At 56.7% G+C, this 20289-nt stretch overlaps 11 protein-coding genes across 11 annotated transcripts; 8 read left to right on the top strand and 3 right to left on the bottom strand.

Moving 5' to 3' along the window:
- The first annotated feature begins 170 nt into the window (after window positions 1–170).
- Window positions 171–1997, top strand: F5144DRAFT_54000 (uncharacterized protein). Its single transcript, XM_066787136.1, has 2 exons — window positions 171–538; window positions 614–1997. Exons 1-2 carry the CDS (start codon window positions 344–346, stop codon window positions 1676–1678), a joined length of 1260 nt encoding a protein of 419 aa, XP_066648913.1. The 5' UTR covers window positions 171–343; the 3' UTR covers window positions 1679–1997.
- Window positions 1970–3242, top strand: F5144DRAFT_54119 (uncharacterized protein). The gene is made up of 2 exons (XM_066787162.1): window positions 1970–2217; window positions 2346–3242. Exon 2 carries the CDS (start codon window positions 2389–2391, stop codon window positions 3019–3021), a length of 633 nt encoding a protein of 210 aa, XP_066648914.1. The 5' UTR covers window positions 1970–2217; window positions 2346–2388; the 3' UTR covers window positions 3022–3242.
- On the top strand, window positions 3156–4073 carry F5144DRAFT_54002 (uncharacterized protein). Its single transcript, XM_066787138.1, has 2 exons — window positions 3156–3355; window positions 3429–4073. The coding sequence occupies exons 1-2, from the start codon at window positions 3290–3292 to the stop codon at window positions 3990–3992; spliced, it is 630 nt and encodes a 209-aa protein (XP_066648915.1). The 5' UTR covers window positions 3156–3289; the 3' UTR covers window positions 3993–4073.
- F5144DRAFT_637685 (glycoside hydrolase family 18 protein) lies at window positions 4074–5821 on the top strand (the record flags this gene model as incomplete). Its single annotated transcript, XM_066792670.1, has 4 exons — window positions 4074–4528; window positions 4578–4676; window positions 4725–4963; window positions 5022–5821. The coding sequence occupies exons 1-4, from the start codon at window positions 4155–4157 to the stop codon at window positions 5819–5821; spliced, it is 1512 nt and encodes a 503-aa protein (XP_066648916.1). The 5' UTR covers window positions 4074–4154.
- Window positions 5822–7495: 1674 nt separating this feature from the next.
- F5144DRAFT_598064 (uncharacterized protein) lies at window positions 7496–9199 on the bottom strand (the record flags this gene model as incomplete). Its single annotated transcript, XM_066790909.1, has 2 exons — window positions 7496–8482; window positions 8537–9199. The coding sequence occupies 2 exons, from the start codon at window positions 9197–9199 to the stop codon at window positions 7496–7498; spliced, it is 1650 nt and encodes a 549-aa protein (XP_066648917.1).
- Window positions 9200–10554: 1355 nt separating this feature from the next.
- Window positions 10555–11727, top strand: F5144DRAFT_556835 (uncharacterized protein). Its single transcript, XM_066787993.1, has one exon. The coding sequence runs from the start codon at window positions 10564–10566 to the stop codon at window positions 11686–11688; it is 1125 nt and encodes a 374-aa protein (XP_066648918.1). The 5' UTR covers window positions 10555–10563; the 3' UTR covers window positions 11689–11727.
- Window positions 11728–11795: 68 nt separating this feature from the next.
- On the bottom strand, window positions 11796–13690 carry F5144DRAFT_477899 (uncharacterized protein; the record flags this gene model as incomplete). The annotated part of the gene is made up of 3 exons (XM_066785073.1): window positions 11796–12035; window positions 12091–12261; window positions 12317–13690. 3 exons carry the CDS (start codon window positions 13688–13690, stop codon window positions 11796–11798), a joined length of 1785 nt encoding a protein of 594 aa, XP_066648919.1.
- Window positions 13691–15005: 1315 nt separating this feature from the next.
- Window positions 15006–15869, top strand: F5144DRAFT_54336 (uncharacterized protein). Its single transcript, XM_066787242.1, has one exon. The coding sequence runs from the start codon at window positions 15196–15198 to the stop codon at window positions 15661–15663; it is 468 nt and encodes a 155-aa protein (XP_066648920.1). The 5' UTR covers window positions 15006–15195; the 3' UTR covers window positions 15664–15869.
- A 206-nt stretch (window positions 15870–16075) lies between these two features.
- Window positions 16076–17221, top strand: F5144DRAFT_617442 (ankyrin repeat-containing domain protein; the record flags this gene model as incomplete). The annotated part of the gene is made up of 2 exons (XM_066791879.1): window positions 16076–17015; window positions 17082–17221. 2 exons carry the CDS (start codon window positions 16076–16078, stop codon window positions 17219–17221), a joined length of 1080 nt encoding a protein of 359 aa, XP_066648921.1.
- Window positions 17222–17302: 81 nt separating this feature from the next.
- F5144DRAFT_54334 (uncharacterized protein) lies at window positions 17303–18388 on the bottom strand. The gene is made up of 2 exons (XM_066787240.1): window positions 17850–18388; window positions 17303–17789 (listed from the first exon to the last, which is right to left on the bottom strand). Exons 1-2 carry the CDS (start codon window positions 18278–18280, stop codon window positions 17384–17386), a joined length of 837 nt encoding a protein of 278 aa, XP_066648922.1. The 5' UTR covers window positions 18281–18388; the 3' UTR covers window positions 17303–17383.
- A 97-nt stretch (window positions 18389–18485) lies between these two features.
- On the top strand, window positions 18486–19961 carry F5144DRAFT_54528 (uncharacterized protein). Its single transcript, XM_066787352.1, has 4 exons — window positions 18486–18783; window positions 18837–19080; window positions 19152–19208; window positions 19286–19961. Exons 1-4 carry the CDS (start codon window positions 18740–18742, stop codon window positions 19889–19891), a joined length of 951 nt encoding a protein of 316 aa, XP_066648923.1. The 5' UTR covers window positions 18486–18739; the 3' UTR covers window positions 19892–19961.
- The last annotated feature ends 328 nt before the right edge of the window (window positions 19962–20289 follow it).

The following is a 20289-nucleotide window of genomic DNA, read 5'->3' on the forward strand; positions in this document are numbered from 1 at the left end:
TCGCTTCTGTCTGCGCGCTGCGCGCCCGGAGACTGCTTCCGCCTGTGCCTGGACCGGGGTGTGGCTCAGCTCTCACCGCCAAGCAAGTGGCAGACAACTGACGCCAGCTGTGGGCTCAATGGCCTAGGCTTGCCAGGGATTGCCACCCTCACAGCCCCAGCGCCAGGCTGCAGGTCCTTCTGTTTACCCCTCCCCCACCATAACAATAAATTCCATACCCTCTGAAGTTGAGACTCGCGCCCCGTCTTGCAGCACTCAACTTCGCCTCTCGCAAACCAACACGACTTGTGCAACTCCGGGTATCTCGGCGACTACGCCCAAATATTACTCTACTGTCATCACAATGGCTTCCTCTACCAAGATTTTCTCCCTTGAGGGGAGGGGCCTGAAGCTGGACACGGCCGAGGACCTCGAGGCTCACATTACCGATCTTCGCGCCATGGACGACATCGAGGAAGTGCGCATTCTGGGCAACACTTTGGGTGTCGGCGCATGCAAGTTGCTCGGCGAAGTCCTCGGGACGAAGAAGACGTTGCGTGTAAGTCAAGTTTAGACGCGATAACCCCGCCATTGCGTGTTGCAGCCCCTGACAGTGCCTTTTTTTTCCCCCCAGGTTGCCAACCTCGCCGACATCTTCACCGGTCGCCTCCTCAACGAGATCCCCGAAGCGCTTTCCTTCCTCCTTACGTCGATTCTCAACCTCCCGGACCTAAACACCATCAACCTCAACGACAACGCCTTCGGTCTGAACACCCAAGCACCCCTGGTCGCATTCCTGGCGGCGCACGTGCCCCTCCAGCACCTTTACCTCAACAACAACGGCCTCGGTCCGCACGCAGGAATCTTGATCGCCGATGCGCTCTCGGAACTACACGGCAAAAAGGAGGAGGCCCGCAAGAATGGGCAGCAAGTACCCAATCTCGAGACGGTCATCTGCGGCCGCAACCGGCTCGAAAACGGCAGCATGGCGGCATGGGCCAAGACGTTCAAACTGCACAACAAGATCAAGGAGATCAAGATGGTGCAGAACGGCATCCGTCAGGAGGGTATCTCACATCTCCTGAGCGAGGGCCTGCGCCACACCTCGCAGCTCGAGGTGCTCGACCTGCAGGACAACACATTTACCCTCCTAGGTGCCAAGGCGCTGGCGGCGGTCGCACCTGGCTGGGCTGAGTTGATCGAGCTAGGCATCGGCGACTCGCTGCTCGGCGCAAAGGGTGGCGTGCTTCTGGCTCAGTCGCTCGGGAAGGGGAAGAACACAAAGCTCAAGATTCTGCGGCTGCAGTACAACGAGATCACTGCGTCAGGCGTCAAGGCGTTGGCCGAGGCTGCCGAGGCGCTGCCAGTTCTCAAGAAGCTAGAGCTCAACGGCAACAAGTTTACCGAGGACGACGAATCCATTATTGCGCTTCAAGATCTCTTCGAGGCGCGCAAGGAGAAGCAGGCCGGTGATATCGTCTTCGAGGACGAATGGGGCCTTGACAGCTTGAGCGATCTGGAAGAGGAATCTGAGGCCGAGGAAGAGGAAGAGGAGGAGGAGGAGGAAGACGTTGAGCCTGAGGAGAAGGCTGAGAAGTTTATCAAGGAGGCCAAGGAGGCTTACTCGGAGCCGGTTGCCCAGCAAAAGGACAAGGAGGTCGATGAGTTGGCGGCGAAGTTGGGCAAGACGGCAATCTAAAGGCCATGGCCATTAGAACAGATGGAAGGGGCCTTCATGGTTGCCTCAGGAAAACAGACGATACCCAACACCACTTGATAAACAGGAGTTTCACAGACGGCTATAGAGTACGAGTATTGCGTTGGATGGCGGGTATGGATGCCCATAACTTAGAGCAGCTATGGAATATCATATCAGTCAGGACTAACGTAGGTGATGATCCGATCGTTTTTGGTTGGCCGCCATTTGTCCGGAAATGGACTGTTATGTAGCATTGTGTGGGATCTGTGGTGAATGCACTGACTCCGTATCACGCCACTATCTCCTGAATCGAGATCACCAGCTCTAGGTATAGCAACCGCACACGCGGTGGCGCCAACGAGTAAATGAAGGTCACGCCATTTAAAATGTCTAGTGCTCTAAATTCGTGGTTCTCGTGTACCATAAATACCTAAACCGTTCTCCGAGTTAGCTCTTTCCCAACCAAGACCAGATAAACCACTACATCATCATTTCGTCATTTCACAAGGAAACCGCAACCGCAACACCAACACCAACACCAACACCAACACCAACACCAACACCAACACCAACACCAACACCAACAACCGCACCCAACCTATTCCAACTTCACCATACCTACTCAAACAAATCGGCCCATGAAAACCATCCCACCTCAAACCAACAACAACCAACCCATAAACAACCATCCAAAACCACCCCATCCCACAATGTCGTTCTTACCGCACCTCCCACCCCCCGACTCAATAATCGAAGTCCTCTGGGACGTAGCCCTCATCGTCTTCACCATCCGCCTCGCCTACATCTACGCGGGGCTCGCCCTCGGCCTGACCTCCGCCTCCATCTTCCTCCGGTCCTTCCTACTCAACCTCTACTACAACAACACCATCTCTTTCATCGACGCCCCCGACCCCGACCCCCTCACCGCCCCCCTCCTCGTCTTCGCCGCGGCCGCCATCGCATCCCGCCTCGTCATCCGCCGCTACGACATCCCGCGCGTGCTGGTCCTTCGGCTGGCGGTCGGGGCTGGTGCCGCCGTGGTGGCGGGCGTGGGGCTAGTGGTGGCGTGCTTGGTGGAGTGGGAGGTGTGGGGGAGGCCGGTGATGGGGGAGGTGCTGGCGGGGCAGGCGCTGATGGAGCTGTTTTGGGGGTGGGAGGGGGGGGTTGGCATCTTGGTGGGGGTGGCGCTGATGCCGGTGGCGATGATGGGGTGGGAGAGGTGGTGGGAGGTGGGGGTGGGGGTTGTGAGGGGGAAGAGGGCGGTGGGAGAGAAGGGGGGGGAAGGGGGAGAGGTGAGTTTTGGTTTTGGGGAGGTTGTGATTGTTGGTTGGAATGGGTGCTAATGTGCTGTGTAGGGCGTATGTTAACCATGTCCGGGAGAAGAAAGTGGTAGGGGGCTGTGACTTGTGAAGATGGAAGACGGGGGGAGCAAGGGGATGCTGGAAGATTGTAGTCAGGTTATGGATGTGAGGTTTCTTCGCCGTAAGTTCTGCGGTGAGAACATCAACTGTTTGTGTGGCCAACCCAACCTCAGGCTGGTTGGCGGTTGGAAGGGAATATGTTAGTGGTCCAGCGGATCAAAATAGGTATGTGCATACAAGAAGCACAAGAATGGATCAATCTCTCCCACTCACTCCCATATCCACGGTCCCTTGCAGCTGCATTGCAGTGCCGAAGGTTAGTGGATCCCACTATAAATTAGCATCATGCAACCACTACCGATCCTCTGATCACTGATCGTCAACTCCAGCAACGCAACGTAAATCTCCCGAGCGCCACTGTTGATCAGATCGACGGCGCAGCGATACTGCGTGAGCAATGTTGGCTCCCTAGTTTGGAGAAGGGGACGTTGATGAACTCCACATCAGTTCCCGCCCTCACAATCTTGAAAGCCGTGGACGCGATCCGGGTACTCTCGACCAACTTCTGTCCTAAGAGCAATCAAAATGTGGTATATCCGGATGTTTTGATGGCAATGCGGCTGAACTCCTCCCGCTGTCTTCCGTCTATGGTCTCTATCGAATCCGCGTACTGCCACTTCCCGTCTCATTCCACGATGGCTGCTCAAGCTGCCCGGCTCCCCGTTCTTCCATGCGTCTTCTCTCAACATTCCGCACACCCAGTCGAGTTAAACCGGGACTCATCGATATGTCCGTCACCTCAGGCTAAAGATTGGCGATATTGGCTATCCCTTTGCCTCCTAAGTCTCTACTCAGAAATGGATGGGACGGCCATACTTCACGGCGAAAGTCCTCGCGGACCAGGAGGCGATGAGAACATGCTCGACCTCTCATTCCATCGCTGGCGTGTCTGAGATTGGAGAGCTGGGCCGACATACCGAGGTGTTTTTCACATTCCTTTGACTGGCGCGTTGGGTTGTGACAGCTCCTTATAACTTGCCTCTCTGGCCTTGAACCCGACGTCCATTTCTGTTACAGTCATTACCTCACACTACTCTATACCTCCCGAAGGCAAGATGTTGTCCTCGGTTTTGTTTCTCGTCGCTCCTTTAGCGCTCTCCTCGGCAGCTTCAGCCCTCCCCAAGAACGTCAATCTCGGCCCCGGTGAAAATGCCCAGATAAAATGTCAGGGGGAGGCTGTGGCGAAGGCGTTCGGGTTGTCGACGGCATCAAACGTCCCGAGTTTCCAGGGAGGAGAACGGCCCGTTGCTGTGGTAGCAGCCTCTGAAAGCCTTTCATCGTCTAGTGCTTCAAGCAGCGTTTCAGCCATCCCGTTGCCTAGCACCAGCCAGACCACTACTTCGCCGGTAAACGTGACCGCTCCATTCAGCAACTCGACCGTCAAGAACACCCCGTCGGGATATCGGAATGCCCTCTATTTCACGAACTGGTTCGTCACACGTTTGATATGTGGGAGGATAGCAAGCTAACCGTCTCAGGGGTATTTACGGAGCGAATTACCAGCCGGAACAACTCCCGGGCGACAAAGTCACTCATGTTCTCTATGCCTTTGCTGACATCGGGCCTGATGGAGAAGTGTAAGTAGAAAAAGGCCGTCGTCATTGGTCCCAGCTTACACAATGAAGGCACTCATCCGACTCTTACTCGGACCTTGAGAAACACTACCCCACGGATTCATGGAACGACCAGGGGCAAAACGCATACGGTTGCGTCAAGCAACTGTACATGCTAAAGAAGAAGCACCGGCATATGAAAACCCTCCTTTCCATCGGGGGCTGGACCTACTCCCCCAAATTCGCTCCCGTTGCCGCTACAGAAGCCGGACGGCAGAAGTTCTGCAACTCTTCCGTCACCCTCATGAAAGGTAAGAACGCCGTTTAACACACCCCCTCACCAACCCACCACTCACCCACTCCACACAGACTGGGGCTTCGACGGCCTCGACATCGACTGGGAATACCCGACCTCGCCCTCCCAAGCACAAGACTACGTCTCCCTCCTCGCCACCTGCCGCGCCGCCCTCGACACCTACGCCGCCACCCACGCACCCGGCTACCACTTCCAACTCACCATCGCGGCCCCCGCCGGCCCGCAAAACTACAACACCCTCGACCTCCCCGCCATGGACCGCTACCTCGACGCCTGGCACATCATGGCCTACGACTACGCCGGCTCGTGGGACGCCACCACCGGCCACCAAGCCAACCTGTACCCCAACCCCTCCAACCCGCAGGCCACCAAGTTCAGCACGGACCGCGCCGTCGCCGACTACCTCGCGCGCGGCATCCCCCCGCGCAAGCTGGTGCTGGGCATGCCGCTGTACGGGCGGGCGTTTGAGGCGACGACCGGGCTGGGGCGGCCGTATGCGGGTGTAGGGCAGGGGTCCACGCAGCCGGGGATTTGGCTGCTGAGGGATTTGCCCAGGCCGGGGGCGGTCGAGATGTGGGATGGGGGGGCGGGCGCGAGTTATAGCTTTGATGAGGGGAAGGGGGAGCTGGTGTCGTATGATACGGTGGGGAGTGGGAAGCGGAAGGCGGGGTATTTGGTTGGGAAGGGGTTGGGGGGCGCGGTGTTTTGGGAGGCGAGTGGGGATGGGGTTGGGGAGGGGAGCTTGGTGGGTGCGGTGGCCGGGGAGATGGGCCGGTTGGAGGGGGGGGAGAATTGGTTGAGTTATCCGGTGAGTCGATATGATAATATTCGGATGGGGGTGCCGGGGGGGTGAGGTGGGATGGGAGTAGGGGGGGGGGACTCAGGGGGTGGGAGTGCTTGGTGACAGGGCTTTGGCTGTGGTTGAGTCTCCCCTTGTGTCTTCCCTTGTGTCTTCCCTTCCCTTGTATGGTTGGGCCATGCTTCTCGGGAAGCATGGTCCAACCATACAAGGGAAGACACCGAGAAGCATGGTCCAACCATACAAGGGAAGACACAAGGGAGGATACAAGGGAAGACTGGACACATATGTTGTTGCTGTTGGATTTGGCTTCATCACTGCTGGTTGCTTGGTGTGTTTGGGCACTTGCATTTGGATACACGATGTCACAATAGATCTCCTGCTTTACAATCGAACTGCGCAATAAGACACATTCCTGTCATGTTGACTCGGTGCTTTTTGTTTGTTTCTGCTGGCGTCCGGGAGATAACCCTTGTTTGTGTGTCTCGAACCAGTCTTGCCAGATCTGAGACCTTTGAGACCAGTCGTTCCCGGATTTCCAGGAATGTTCATCGTACCGGTAGGAAGATTTAACGGCTATGGAATTTAGCGAAAGGTATGTTGCCAGGGCGTAAGGAATGTGTTCCATCAAGACACTCCCTTCTGTCTTGTTATTGAAGCGAAGCGCTTCCTGATGAATTGTAGAGATATACAATGTATATTGAGAAGGGAAGAAGGAACGCTTCGTTTCTATTATGAGGCTTTTTCCCAAGAGTTCTCAGGGGAGCGATTGGATGCCATAGGTCTGAGTGCATAATCGTGCATAATCTTGCACAGTGGCGTGGTGGCTCAACAACACAACCCTCGCACCCACAAGCCTGGGCGATGGCTGGTCGTCTTATCTGGTGGTTGGCGAGGGCGGTCGTCGGCCTGGCTGGGTGGATAGATGGCGGCTTCACTTCACACTTACTGGGGCTTACGAGGCTTTAGCCGTGCCACAGTTACCTGTATTCTTTTCACTCTTAGCTGCCCCCCTCACCCCAATCCACCATCGAGGTATTACTTGCTTTCCCTGGTAATTACACTTTGAGAAAAGGATGACAGTTCGAGTCCGCACCTTGTATCAGGGAAGCCGAGCAACGGCAGAGCAAAGTGTATGCATGAACTGGTGTTGCTCAGGTTATTTTAAGAATACCTATCGATCAGGGGACCGCTTAAAGCCTTGCGATGCCGCCTTTCCCACGAAACCCCCCGGGTTTCGGATGTACGGGACGGCAGTTCGCCGAAGCCCACGGCGCGAGGTGGGAGAGGGCACCTAATGTGATAGTCTCTGCGTGAAGTAAACCTGTTGGGTTTCGACTAAGCTTCGTGTTGTCATATGTAAATCACTTCAGGGCTGTTTATGTTTAGTCCATTAGTGATGGCATCCAACTACCATAATATCATTGCGAAGGCTTTTTCTAGGGAATCTAGAAGTAGGTATTCCTAACGAAAGACATGCATACTGCTTGCTTATACACGTCGGTCTTCATATACATTGTTTACAGAACCGATCCATGAACAACCACCGTAGCTTTTCGCGTCCGTTATTCCATGTTATCACCCCAACCAGCCGGCCTCAGGCCGTCGAACCGTAAAACCCCCAAGTAAACAGAACGAACACTGCCTGCCAGCAGCACAGCACACCCCCTAAACAACCCAAAAAAGACCACCCACCACCCCCTATCCACTACCAACCACCCATCAACCCTACACCACCAAAACCCCCACCACACCCACCACCACCCCGACCACAACAGTCCACACCGCACTCCTCACCCCCTCCGCAGCCCCCGACCCACCCGTAACCCCATCCCCAGCGACGCCCGCACCCTGAGCATCACCAGCACCCCCAGCCGCCCCCGTCTGCGCGGCCGCCACCGCGGTCACCAACGTGCTCGTCACGCCGTTCGTGACCGTCGTCAGGGTCGTCAGCACCGACGAGGCGTCCGCGCCGCCGCCGCCAACGGGGGTGGGGACCGCGGTGATGAGGGTTTCGGCGGTGTCGGTGTTTGTGGCGTCGCCGTTGCTGTTCCCGTTGGTGTTGTCGTTGTTGGTGTTGGTGTTGTCGTTGCTGTTGCCGTTGCCGTCGAGGCCGGGGAGGGGGCGCAGGCTGGGGGAGGCGTTGTCGCCTCCCTCGGTGCCGGTGCCGGTGCCGGTGCCGGTTGTACTGTTGGATAGACCGGGTAGGGGTTGGAGTGTGCCGGCGCCGGACTCTGAACCGGTGGTTCTGTCGCTGCCCGTTGTGCTGTTGGTTAGGCCGGGCAGGGGTTGGAGGGCCCCGGCGCCGGATTCAGAGCCGGTACCGGTGCCGGTTCCGGCTCCCACACCTCCGGTGGGGAGGGGAGTGAGGCTGTTGCTTGTGCCGTTGGCGAAGACGAAGCCTTGGCTGGGGACAACGAATGAGGAGGGGCCGGAGGCCTGGGATACCGCTGGGTCGGCTGAGGGGCTCGCGACAATGGGGACGAAGGAGCCGACGGCTGCAGCAGCGGTGGTGGCATCGGTGGTCACGTTGCCCACGGCGGGAACCGAGCTGGCCACGATCGGGGTGAAGGAGGCGGGGCCGGCGCCAGCAGCTGAAGTCGCCACCACGGCGGACGTAACTGCGCCGGCCGCGCCCGCTGCTGTGGTTGATCCGCCCACGACTTGAGTGAACGACCCGATAACCTGAGCAGCGCTTGTGGCGGTGTCAACGACCTAGGATATGTTAGTAAGAGTCGCGTATACTTTAACACCACGGAAAACACTTACAGAAGTGTCAGCAGCCGGCGGCGTTGGAAGCGGCGCCAGAGAGGCAGCGGCTCCTGTGTTGAGCCCAGGCGGTTGCTGCAACCCTCCCGCTGGACTCTGCGTCACGGCCACCGGCGGCTGTGATTCGACCTGCGAGGGTGCTATCACTGCTGTAGAGTCCACTGCGGCGGGGGGCGCAATATCGCCTCCGCCAGCCAGCCCGGGCAACGGTAAGAGCGAAGTGGGAGTCTCGGCCCCTTGCAAGCCCGGGGGTTGTCTTAATCCTGAAGCTGCTGCCGCCTCGTTGGCAGCGGCGGCGGCGGATGCAGCAGCAGCAGCACTCGATTGCTGGGCTGCTAGGACCTCAGGGGGTATCGGAGTGGCTGCTGGTGCGGCGTTGGCGACGGTCTGTATGCGTATAACCTCATTGGCGTTGCCACCCCCATTGCCCTGTCTGCCACCCTGACCGCCATTGCCTGGACCGCCGTTTCCTGGACCTCCATTTCCAGGGCCGCCATTTCCTGGCCCTCCATTTCCTTGCCGACCATTGCCCGGCCCGTCGTTACCCTGCTCGCCGTTCCCCAACCCGGGGTTGTCGTTGTTGTCTCGCTGAGGAACTGCAACCACGTCTCGAGCCGCAGTAGCGAGGAGGACCGCCAAGAAGGCCCTGGTGGAGAAATACATGTTGTTGTTTGTTGGTGCACTTGGAATTGGTGTGTAGATATTAAGCCAGGCCGAGGCTGGCGTGTTCAAAATCGTAGCAGGAACGAGGTGTAAAGAATGTATAGAACAATAACGCTGACCTGCAGTCACAAAGTGAATTACAAAGAATGGAGAGACGATCCGGACACCAATGAAAAACGGACCACTGAAGCGCAGAGGACAGAGAAGGAGGGAAGCCGAGATGAAATTTGGGTATAGGGGGGAGAATATATGGCGGCAGGACGTTCAGACAGGATCCGCGACACAGGAGTCCAAGCATCACGACTCGCCATCGTGGTCCCGGCTCATGCTCACATCTTTGCCACGAAAATAAATCGACTGGCACCGGCAATCCAAACGCCAGGTATCTCTTGAAACAGGATGACCCAACGGTGGGGTGAGGGAGCAGGGTTAGATCATGGACTGAGTCGACGACGAGGCATATACCAATTGGGAACGAGCTCGGCACCCGTCAGCCAAGAGTCAGTCTAGAACATGCATCAAGAAGTCGGGGGCACATCTGGAGCATCCGTCCAAGTTCCGGCTTGGGGTTGCGGCTCAACGGTGCAAAAATGGGACGGACAAGGGGTCTGAGCGAGGCTCTGACACGCAACCCCTAGGACGATGAAACTTGCCTCCCTCTCCACGTTAGCGAGCACCAAAAGCCATCCGCAAAATTGCTAACAAACAGCGAAGCGATGCACGACTCGGAGAATCTAGGCCGTTTTTAAGTTTCTTGGCAGGATGCCGAAACAAAGCAGGTTGTTGTTGAGGGGTCGCTAGCCGTTGGGAGTCGCCCAAAATCTGAAGCACCGCGGATACGGAGCCGAGTCGAGAACATTCGATGCTAGCCAGCTCTGACAGCGCTCCTAGGGTTGGATGGCCGGAGATTATTTTTCGAGTCACAAGAGTTTGGAATGGCGATAGCTTCACCGTAACTTTGGCGTGGTCGTCTCCGGTGCCGAGGGTTGTTTGACTGGTGAATTGGAAGCTCTTCCCTCAACTTGTTCACGGATTGGTACGCGCGCAATTGCAGCTATTTTCCGCATGATGGTCAATTGCCAATTGAGAAGAGTAAAGTCAGAAATGAAATGGTGAAGGGCAAGGAAGATAGATGTAAAACATGATGTTGATATCTAGGCGGTCCAAGCTGGTTCCTTCCACATTAGAACATCGACGATCATGGTAGGTAAGACATGTCCACTCTGAAATATTAAATTCAAGGCAAGAATCCGGACAGAATAAAATCATCGTTTGACATCTGATGAATTTGTTGAGTGATGATGGAAGGAAGGAGCGGATTCACTTACACGACAAATGCTGGGTGGAGATCGGGAAGTCTTGGCATGATGCTCCTGGACCCACTCTGTTCTGCCGTGCTCCCCCGCCTAAATTCTACATTGGCGCCTCTCCCAACCGCAGCTCCTCGTCATCGAACATCTGGAACCCACCGCTTGATACCGGGATTAGCATCCCCTCCGATCGACACAATGGGCTGGTTCGACGGCTGGTTCGGTTCCGACAACAGCGGCTCCGATCCGCTGGGGCGGCTAGACCCCAAGCTGCGCGAGTTCCTGGAAAAGGAGTCGCCCGTCAAGTACAGCAACAACAACAACCCCTCCTCCCAACCCCAGCAGCAACCCCAACCACCACCATCATCCGACCAAAAACCCACCACCACCTCCCCCACCGGCACCCCCCAACCCCCTCCCGAATCCCTCTACCCCGACGGCCGCTACGCCCACCTCTGGAAGACCTACCGGTCCCTCGCCACCGTCGAAGCCGAGACCAAATCCGACAACGAGAAGCTCTCGGACGTGCTCGAGGCCTTCAAGGAGCGCAAGGGGCTGATCGGGCGGGCGGCGCTGGAGAACTGCGCCGAGGAGCAGGTCGACTGGACCGAGTGCATGAAGTCGGGCAGCTGGACGGCGCGCATGACCATGTGCCGCGACGAGGTGCAGAAGTTCGAACGCTGCTACAGCGCCCAGAGCCGTCTGCTCAAGGCGCTGGGGTATTTGAGTGTCCATGGGCGGAATCCTCAGGTGGATGAGGATATCCAGATGCGCGCTGATGAGCTGTATCATCGGATGCTGGCGCATGAGCGCGAGGTGGAGAAGGCGAAGGAGGAGGGTCGGGAGGCGCCCGTTCTTAAGACGTTGTTTGAGGATGCGCCGGCTCCGGCGGCCCGGGCGGATGCAGCTGGCACGGGGGTTGATGTGCCTGAGCCGAACGCGGCGGTTGTGGCGTCGTGGAAGACTGCGCTGGAGAAGCTGCCGCCTGAAGAGCGTGAGGCTGAAGAGAAGGCGCTTAGGGCGGAACATAGGGCCAAGGCGGAAATGGCGGCGAAGGTGCAGGGCCTGTGGCAGGAACAGGCCAAGGAGAGGGAAAAGCGCAAGGCTGAGGGGAAGGAGACATTCATGGACAGGTTTTCTGCCCTGGCTGGGTCGTGGTCGGGCCCGAAGTCGGCGTGATCAGATTGGGAAACATGTGTACGAATATTCGCTGTATAAACTATTCCTCATGTGTCGAATACCAACCAGGTCATCAGACGGATTCATCACGTCGTTACTATACAGTGTTACCTGCCTTCCAAAACCGCTGCGGCGCGCTCCAAGAAGGCGTTGAACTCCCTGATCTGCTTCAGCGCCCCTCCACCGTCGCTTTTTGTACATGCCTGATCCGCCACGCGGCTGATCAAAAGCTCGAGGTTGGCCAAGTCTGCCTTTTTCTGCTCGGCGGGAGACAGCTCAGGCGCTGCCTGTCCCTTTTCCACAGCCATGTCGATGTCGTGCATGGCGGACGAGAGTGATATGTGTCGCTGAGGTATGTCAGTGTCTGGTTATAATCGGCAAGGGGTTGAAAGGTGGGCCTACCAAAGCCTGTTTGCTATCAGCTTCATGCCGGATACGTATCGCATCCATCCGCAGCGCTACCTGCTCCCTCTCCGCGCGGATCTGGAGGATCTCATCCCGCAGTGTGAGCTTCTCCTTTTGCGCCGAGCGCACCCTCTTCCGCAGGGAATGGAGTGTATCGAGGGCAATTGTCTAACCTTGTCAGTTTCCAGATCCAGACAAGCTCTCTGTTATGTGCGAGACTTACGTGTTCCAACAGCCTGGTCCTCAGCTCCTCCTGGAACGCTTCCAGAGCCCGGTACATCGTCTTTTGTTCCCTCCTCGTCGCCGCGTCCTCGGCCGCCCTGCCGCGCTCTTGCAGCTTATCCATATATGCCTCGATGAGCTCCTCGCAGAGCTTAGAGAGGACATCAACTGCATTAACACCGCCGCGGCTAGCAAATGGTATTTCGCCATGGAGGAGAGCTGAGCTCGGTTCGCCCCCTTCCTCTGCAACGCGTGATGGTTTGGTGAAGCGCTGCACTGTAACTGGTACGGATCCAGATGGCCTTTCTCCCTCACTGTCGTCGTCGCCGTTGGCGGCCGCCTTACTCTTCCTTGCTTGTTTCTTTGCTTTCGGCTTCGGCTTCGGCTTCGGCTTCGGTCTCGGCTGAGCCCGAGCCCGAGTTGGGGGCTCAGGTTGTGGTGAAGGTGATGGTTGACGCGGTGGCTGAACCTTGGGTGGCCTGCCTACCCGTGCTTTCTTAGCAGGCTGTTGCTGCTGGGCAGGGCTCGCTCCCGGCCTTCCGCGACGTCGCTTTGGCGCCGGCAAATTTTCCGCCACGCCGGACCCTAGCTCTGGTGAAGGTGCGCGCGGGCTCCGGCGGGGGCGTTTCCTGCCCAGTCGCTGGGCAGCTTCCTCCTCACCAACCTCTTGCGCTTCCTCCACCTCTTGCTCTGCCACCGTTTGCACCTCATCCACACTTGTTTGGCCATCTTCAAGCTGAACAGTCGACTCCTCTATCACCTCCTCTTCCTCTTCCACTTCTTCCACGGCTTCTTCCACCTCTTCTGTTTCCTCCTCCTCCACCCCCAACTCCACCTCACCCTCAACAACACTCTCAGCAACACTCTCCACCACCCTCCGCCTCCCCCCGAATACAGCCCTCCCCCCCCCCCTCCCAACCCCAGCCCTCCCCCTCCTCGCCACCCTCCTCTCAATAGGCGACGAATTCCCCACCATCCCACCCCCACCTGCCACATCCAACCCCATACTCGCATCCCCCTCCGCATCCAAATCCTCCTCCTCCATCACCCGCTGCAGCAGTGCGCTCGAGCCCGCAAGCGGCGTCCCCGGCCCCACACGCAGCGGGCGGCGTCGGCCGCTGCCGGGGGCGTCGGCGGGGCTTTCGGTCACTTCCATTTCGGTGGTGATTTCCATGGAGGTGGGGAGGTGGTGGCGGCGGGTAGTGGGGGTGGTGTTTGTGGTGGTGGTGGTGGTGGTGTGTTTGGGTGGTGGGGAGGAGGGGTCGAAGGAGAGGCGTTTTGTGGCGGAGATTACGCTCGAGAGGGGGCCGCGTTGTTGGGGGAGGTGGTGTGGTGGTTTGGTGGTGGTGGTAATGAGGGGAGGGGCGTCGGCCATGGGGTGGTCTTCGCTTTCGTCGTCTTCGTCATGGTGTGTTGGTGGTTCGGTTTGTGGCGGGGAGGAGGGGGCCTGGGAGAGGATGGTGGAGGGCGCGGCGTGGGTGGCAGTCTCGTCGCCTGCTTCGGTGCTGGCGTCGGGTATGCTGTAGACATCATGGCTGGTTGTTGGATAGCTTGTTGGGGCTGGACTCAGTCGCGATACATCCCGACCGAGCTGTTTTCGTTTGGCGAATGTGTTTGGGGACGGGCGAGTCGCTGGTGTTGGTGGTGACGGCGGTGACGGTTCGACGACGGGCGGTTCTTCGGGTTCGTCGTCGGGCTCTTCGGCGACGGGAATAACGAAGCCAAAGTCAATGTCTCCAACATTGTGTCTCCTATTCAAAAGGTAAATATTGAGCGTTCCTCAAGAGGTCGAATCGACTTACCCTGCCCCGCGCATGCGGTCTCGCATGCGCTCCTGTCCTGTACGGTGTTAATAATTGAGAGGCATTGAGGGGCATTGGAGCAATATTCTTACTTGTCGCCATTTTTGCCCGTTCCCTTGGTAGTGGCCAAAGAAATTTACATCTCCAAAAGGTGTCGTCAATAGGTACCTCCCTGTCGGCCTACAATTCCAATACACACCTTCCAAGTTGGAGATGACGCGCTTGGAGATGTTAAGACGCGACTTTACAGGGGTTTACACGATCCACACCGCGCTAAGTTAGCGGGGCTGATCGTTGCCAAGCTTCCGGCCAGCGACCATGCAACCACAACCTCGCTCGATCAACAAACTCGGAACAACCAACTCAACCAGCAAAGCTCTTAGGTGCGAGAATAACACATTAGGGACAGAAACAAGGCGGAATTATTGACGTATTGTCTTGTGTTTTTATTCCATTCATTTTCCTCATCCACTTTTTACATTCTCTATGTTTATCACAATTCGTCTCCTATTAGATTTACACATCCTACTTAATTATCTGCTTCTTTCTCGTCAAACCGATAGCTCCCTCGGAGGAGGGTTGAGGCCTCAAGACGACATTTTCACGATCATAGCCATGGTATATCATGTGAAATGCAACTTGCATGCTGTCCCCACCATTATCCGCGAAGGGTGTCATGCATATCTCCCCACAGCATGATTCCGTGTGATATTGCGCTCGGGATGTGAGGTCTGGCAAACCTTGCACTGTTATAGCCACTTGTTTATAGGGGGGATTCCGGCGCTAACCCCCGAGTCCCGATGTCTAACATTCAGAGGTGACGATCAGAAACACCTGTTTATCTTCTTTCTCTTGCTATCTTTCGTCATCTCTTTCCTTGCTAACCGGAATGTAAGGTTTCTTGTCATCTCCCGCAACAGACATCAGGACTACATAACAACACCATTCCCAAGCGCATTATACTAACGAGATGAGACATGGCAAGTGCCACGACTTTGGTGTTCGGAGAAATGGGGAGTGGGCCAGGTATCCAAGATCAGGAAATTACCAGAGCGCTTGAGCGCCTCGTGGTCTACAGATGCCTCCGTCCTATGGCCAACTCACTGGGCATGGGTGGCCGCGTCATCGCTTCCACCACTTGCTGTGTACACTCACCATTTTCATACTCAATCTAAACTCTGAGCCGTCTCAAGATGGAGAAAAGAAAATGGGACATGATTTCCGTCACAGCCACAGCCTTCGGACGCGATCATTCATTCCTCTAAACATCAGTCGACACCACCTCCCAGTCATGGTGAATCAAGTGATGTATGCTGCTCGAAAGTTTTCTTGTTCTCACTGCCGCGCAAGGCTCTCGGCTGAGCAGGATCATGAAAATACTTTGGGCCTGGTAGGCTCAGTTTCGTTGGGTGCATCGAGGGTGGTATTCCGTACCTTCCGGGGTCTTACCTCTTCTGAGCCGACAATCGGAGGCCTGGTTGGCCAACAGTTCTTTTGCGCATTATTATGTCTTCTTGGCGGCCCTCGCACCGCATGGGCTGAATGATACGAAAATGGCCAAGTATTGGCTGCTGTGTCCTGCATGGAACATCATCTACTTGGGGTGCGGAGGGTCTCGGAGGGGCTCAACACCACACGGGAACATAGGATAGGAGATATCAGGGCTATGTACCTGTACTTCCCCTTGCCCAAGACTCCGCATCCAGCCGCTCTCCTCTCAGCCCCTAAAACAAGCTTGCTAATCGCGTTAGGGGGTATCACAATGTGCTGCCAGTAGCCTGTCGAGAATGCTAGGTTGTATTAGCAGACAGAAAACAGGAGGGCGAGGCTTGAGGCAGGCAAAAGTCTACAAAATGGGACAACTCCGGCTGTCTGATGTTGTCGAAATCATCTCTTCGTCCTAGCCCCTTATCCACCTCCTACCGAGCACTTACCCCCTCAGCCCCTCCCAAACCAAAATGAAGAAGAAAGTCAAGGTCCGCACCACCAGAGGCGGCCACGTCGAGGCCGAAGACTGGACCGAAGACCTCGAAGACGTCTTTCAAGCCGCCGCAAAAGGCAACGTCCAAGCCCTCCGAAGCCACCTCTCCCGCGGCGTCAGCCCGGCAACCAAAGAACGCGTCCTCTTCGGCTACAACCTCCTCCACCTCGCCGTCCTCAGCGGCAACCTCGCCGCCGTCCAGCTCATCCTCCAATACAAACCCAACCTCAACGCCACCGCCGACGACGGCCAAACCACCGCCCTCACCCTCGCCTGCGGCGACAACGCCACCAACTCGGGCCCCAACCCCGCCATCGTGCGCCTGCTCCTCACCTCGGGCGCGCACGTCTCCACCCTCAGCAGTCCCGGCACCTACCCGCTGCACGCGGCCGCGGCCTCCTCCACCACCGACACCGTCGTGCGCCTGCTCCTCGCCGCGGGGGCCAGCATCACCGCGCTCGACGCCGCCGAGCGCCAGACCGCGCTGCACAAGGCCGCGTACGGCCGCAGCGCCGCCGTCATGAGCGCGCTGCTGGCGGCGCCGGGTGCCGCGGGGATTGTGGATGCGCCCGATGCGGAAGGTATGCGGCCGCTGCATTTGGCGGTGGATGTGCCGGATGATTATGATGGGGATGTGGCGTATGTGGCGCGGCGCGCGGAGTTGGTGAGGTTGTTGCTGGCGGCGGGGGCGGATGCGAATGCGTTGGGGGGGGATGGGAATGCGCCGATTCATACTGCGGTTGCTTGTCGGGCGGGGGCGGTGGTGGGGGCTTTGTTGGAGGGGGGGGCGGATCCGAATTTGAGGGATGGGGAGGGGTGGACGCCGTTGATGGGGGCGGAGTTTGTGAAGGATAGGGGGATTGTGGCGTTGTTGGAGAGGTATGGGGGGGTGAGGGGGTCTGGGGGTGGTGGTGGTGGTGGTGGTAGTGGTGGTAGTCGTAGGAGAGACGAGGAAGTGGAGGATGAAGACTCGGATGAGGTAGATTCGGAGGAAGACAGCGATGATGATGATGAGGACGAGGAGGAGGACGACGACACTGTGTGCTTGAAATGTGGCAGGGACTTTGACTCGAGGAATGATCTGTTCCGGCACTTGCAGAAGTATCCCCGTCACAGGGCTTGAGGGGGGGTTCACAAGGAGGGGGAGTTCACAAGGAGGGGGAGTGTATGCCCTGCTAGTCAAACCACAGTCGCTACCTTACTCTCGATAGTACCTTTTTAGTCGTATCACTAGGACCAGTTGTTATTCCCACATCAGCTTAAGTCCCACGTACGACAGGTATGCTCATCCAAAGCGAAGGTTGTTCATGGTGCCCTCATTCACCCCCATCTGCAGCCCCCGGTCGTTACGACCATTGAACTTAACATTAACCGTCCTGGCACCACGGCCACGAGCTCTCTCCGCCTGACTCTCAATAGCAGCCTCCTGGATTCTTTCAAGGAGGTCCTCGTAAAGCTGACGCGAAGCCGCCAGGGCCTTACTCTCCTCCCTGATTTGCGCGAGGACATCCGCTGCTGCTTCCGTCGCTTCTTGAGGCTGGTTCACTGGCTGGGCTGGGGCAGCCGCAGCCTGTTGTGTTTCAACAACACGGGTATTCAAAGTAGCCATCATGCTCGTAAGTTGGTCGAGGTTTTCTGACAGCGTCTTCTCGATTCTCTGGCTAGTTTCATTGTTCTTCAGCGAGCCATGTCTGTTTCGTTTGGTGTTAGTCATGTTGCTTTTAAAGGCCGTAAAGCCATGATAAACTCACAGAGTGGCCGTGCTAGCCATGGAGGTAATCATGGTGTGACAGTTTTGCAGTTGCTGCGACATGGATTTTATCTGGCTCTGGTTGAAGAAGCCGATGTTGCCCCTGTCGCGCCATGAGAGCTTCCCGTCGGTGGAGCGTTTCGTCCACTTCTTCAGAGCAGCCCCAAAAGTGTTGCATGCTTCGGAACAGCTCGTGATAGTGATCTCGGCATGCTTGACCACGGCCTCGCCGAGGAACTCCCACTGCGGCTCGTCGATGTCTTGAAGCGACTCGAGGGCCCGGTCCGCGAGGATTAGGTCAGACTGGAGGGTCTTGAGGGTGTCAGGGGCATCGTGGATGCTCCGTACGTCGTCCACTACCTTCCGGATGACATGGAGGGCGGTAGCGACAATGCCGACGATACTGCCAGCAACACCAAGAGCTTCGGCCATTTTGGGCACAGGCGAGGAGAAGTGCCGAGTGGTGAGGGTACGTGTGGCTTCAGCGAGGGCCGGAAGCTCCCTTGTCCATATCTTAACTAGGGTCCTTGGTTCGTTCAACCCCTCAAGGAGGGGCAGGAAGGAGGAGGCAAGTAAGCTGTGATGGAGGGGCAATGTCGAGATACATGGCAAGGCTGGGGAATTCGGTTACATCGAATGGCGGAGTATTCAGCTCCATGCAGCCATGCATACCGGCCGCAACATCAACCGTCCCGCATGAGGGGGTCTCGGCTCTATGGCCAGAAGGCAAGATTGGCTGGTATACGGCCTCCTAGCTTTCTCTGGCCAGCCTTGTTGGAAGGTCCGTGATGAACGAGAGAAATACATATAGTCGCCAACAAATCAACCTATACATACTCCCCTTTTTATAAGGCAAGTCGGTGTTGTTTTTATTGCTCAGGCAAACCCACAATGCGCTCCAAGATTGTCCGTGACCCTACCGATGCCTGCGTCGAGTATGTAGAAAAACAACCCCAACAGAAGCGATGCCAAGTTAACCTCCGCACAGCATTGTACTAGTCCCTGGCTGGCGTGAAGAGGGCCAGCAGGCATGGACTCACGTTTCCGCCGAGGGAAAGGTCGCTTGGCCTGAGAGTTTCCTCGGTAACTTGACCCCCCGAGCCCGCATCATTACATGCGACTACGATGTAGAGCTCGAGGATTTCTGGGCTACCGAGGAGGAGAACAGAATAGACGCCCTCTCGGATGACCTTTCCCACGAGATCCGAAGCGTGCGTGCCAGCTCGAAGACGGTAAGTTCAGCGCACGACACGTTCTGAAGACACCCGCGACAACGACTAACGTTGATGTGCACCGAATAAAGACCAACAGGCCTGTAATCTTCGTCGCTCACAGCATTGGGGGGGTGGTTGTCGAAAACGTCAGTGGTTCACCCGTCCCCTCGTTTCTCCTTGGCTTAAAATCGAAATATGAATCTGCGCTTACACGATGATGCAGTTCTTGATCAAGGCAGAAGAGGGTAGATCAGCCGAGAAGGTACTTGCAAAATGCGTACACCGGATGGCGTTGCTAGGGACGCCCTTCCATACCGACGCCGCCCTCTGGGCCAAAACGGGGGACAAGTTCTATCGGCTTACTGGGGGGAGCCCCGGCGGCTCGTTGGAAGATGACCTCTCCAAGTCGGAGAAGCTGGCGGCAGTTTCCAAAGGCTTCAAGGCTTTTGTAGAGAAGGGTACTCTTGAGGTAGCCGTATTCTATGAGGGAAAGCCAAGCACCGTCTCGGGCGGGGTGCAGGAGGCGATCACAAGCCTGGCCACGGTCAAGGTCCCCGGAGCACCCAGCCCTACCCGTCTAGCTACCACCCATCAGGCTATGGCTAGAGCTGCAACGGCGGAGGATGACCATTTCAGGCGCATCTCGCGGGTTTTGGTAGAATGGGTTGAAGAGCTATCCGAAGAAGACGACGTGGAGAAGGAGGCAAAGAAGGTTGCCAAATTTGAAGGAGACAACCTTGGAGGGTTTCAGCTCGGGTTCAATGACGGAACCATCAACGGCGGTGTCAACCTCGGCGGCGCTGGGGGGGCTAAGCCTAGAGGGGGGTGAGGGACGGAGCCGTGTATGTATGTGCATGCTGCCCAGCCAGTGATGATGAGAGAGATAAGTGGGTGGCACTGAGCGCTGTCACACACCAACCTACCCTGGAGTCAGGTAAATCCCTAGGTTGTACCGCAGGAGAACGAGGCTACGTACCTAGGTATGTACTCTCTGGCCAAAAACAAAAAGGCCGAACTCCAAGTGTAGCTGCTCTCTTTTCTCTCTCTTTTCTTTCTCTTTTCTTTCTCTTTTCTTTCTCTTTTCTTTCTCTTTTCTCTCTCTTTTCTTTCTCTTTTCTTTCTCTTTTCTTTCTCTTTTCTTTCTCTTTTCTTTCTCTTTTCTTTCTCTTTTCTTTCTCTTTTCTTTCTCTTTTCTTTCTCTTTTCTTTCTCTTTTCTTTCTCTTTTC

Source organism: Chaetomium tenue (genome assembly GCF_020726465.1).
Source record: "Chaetomium tenue strain MPI-SDFR-AT-0079 chromosome Unknown F5144scaffold_1, whole genome shotgun sequence".
In the NCBI taxonomy this organism is placed as follows: domain Eukaryota; kingdom Fungi; phylum Ascomycota; class Sordariomycetes; order Sordariales; family Chaetomiaceae; genus Chaetomium; species Chaetomium tenue.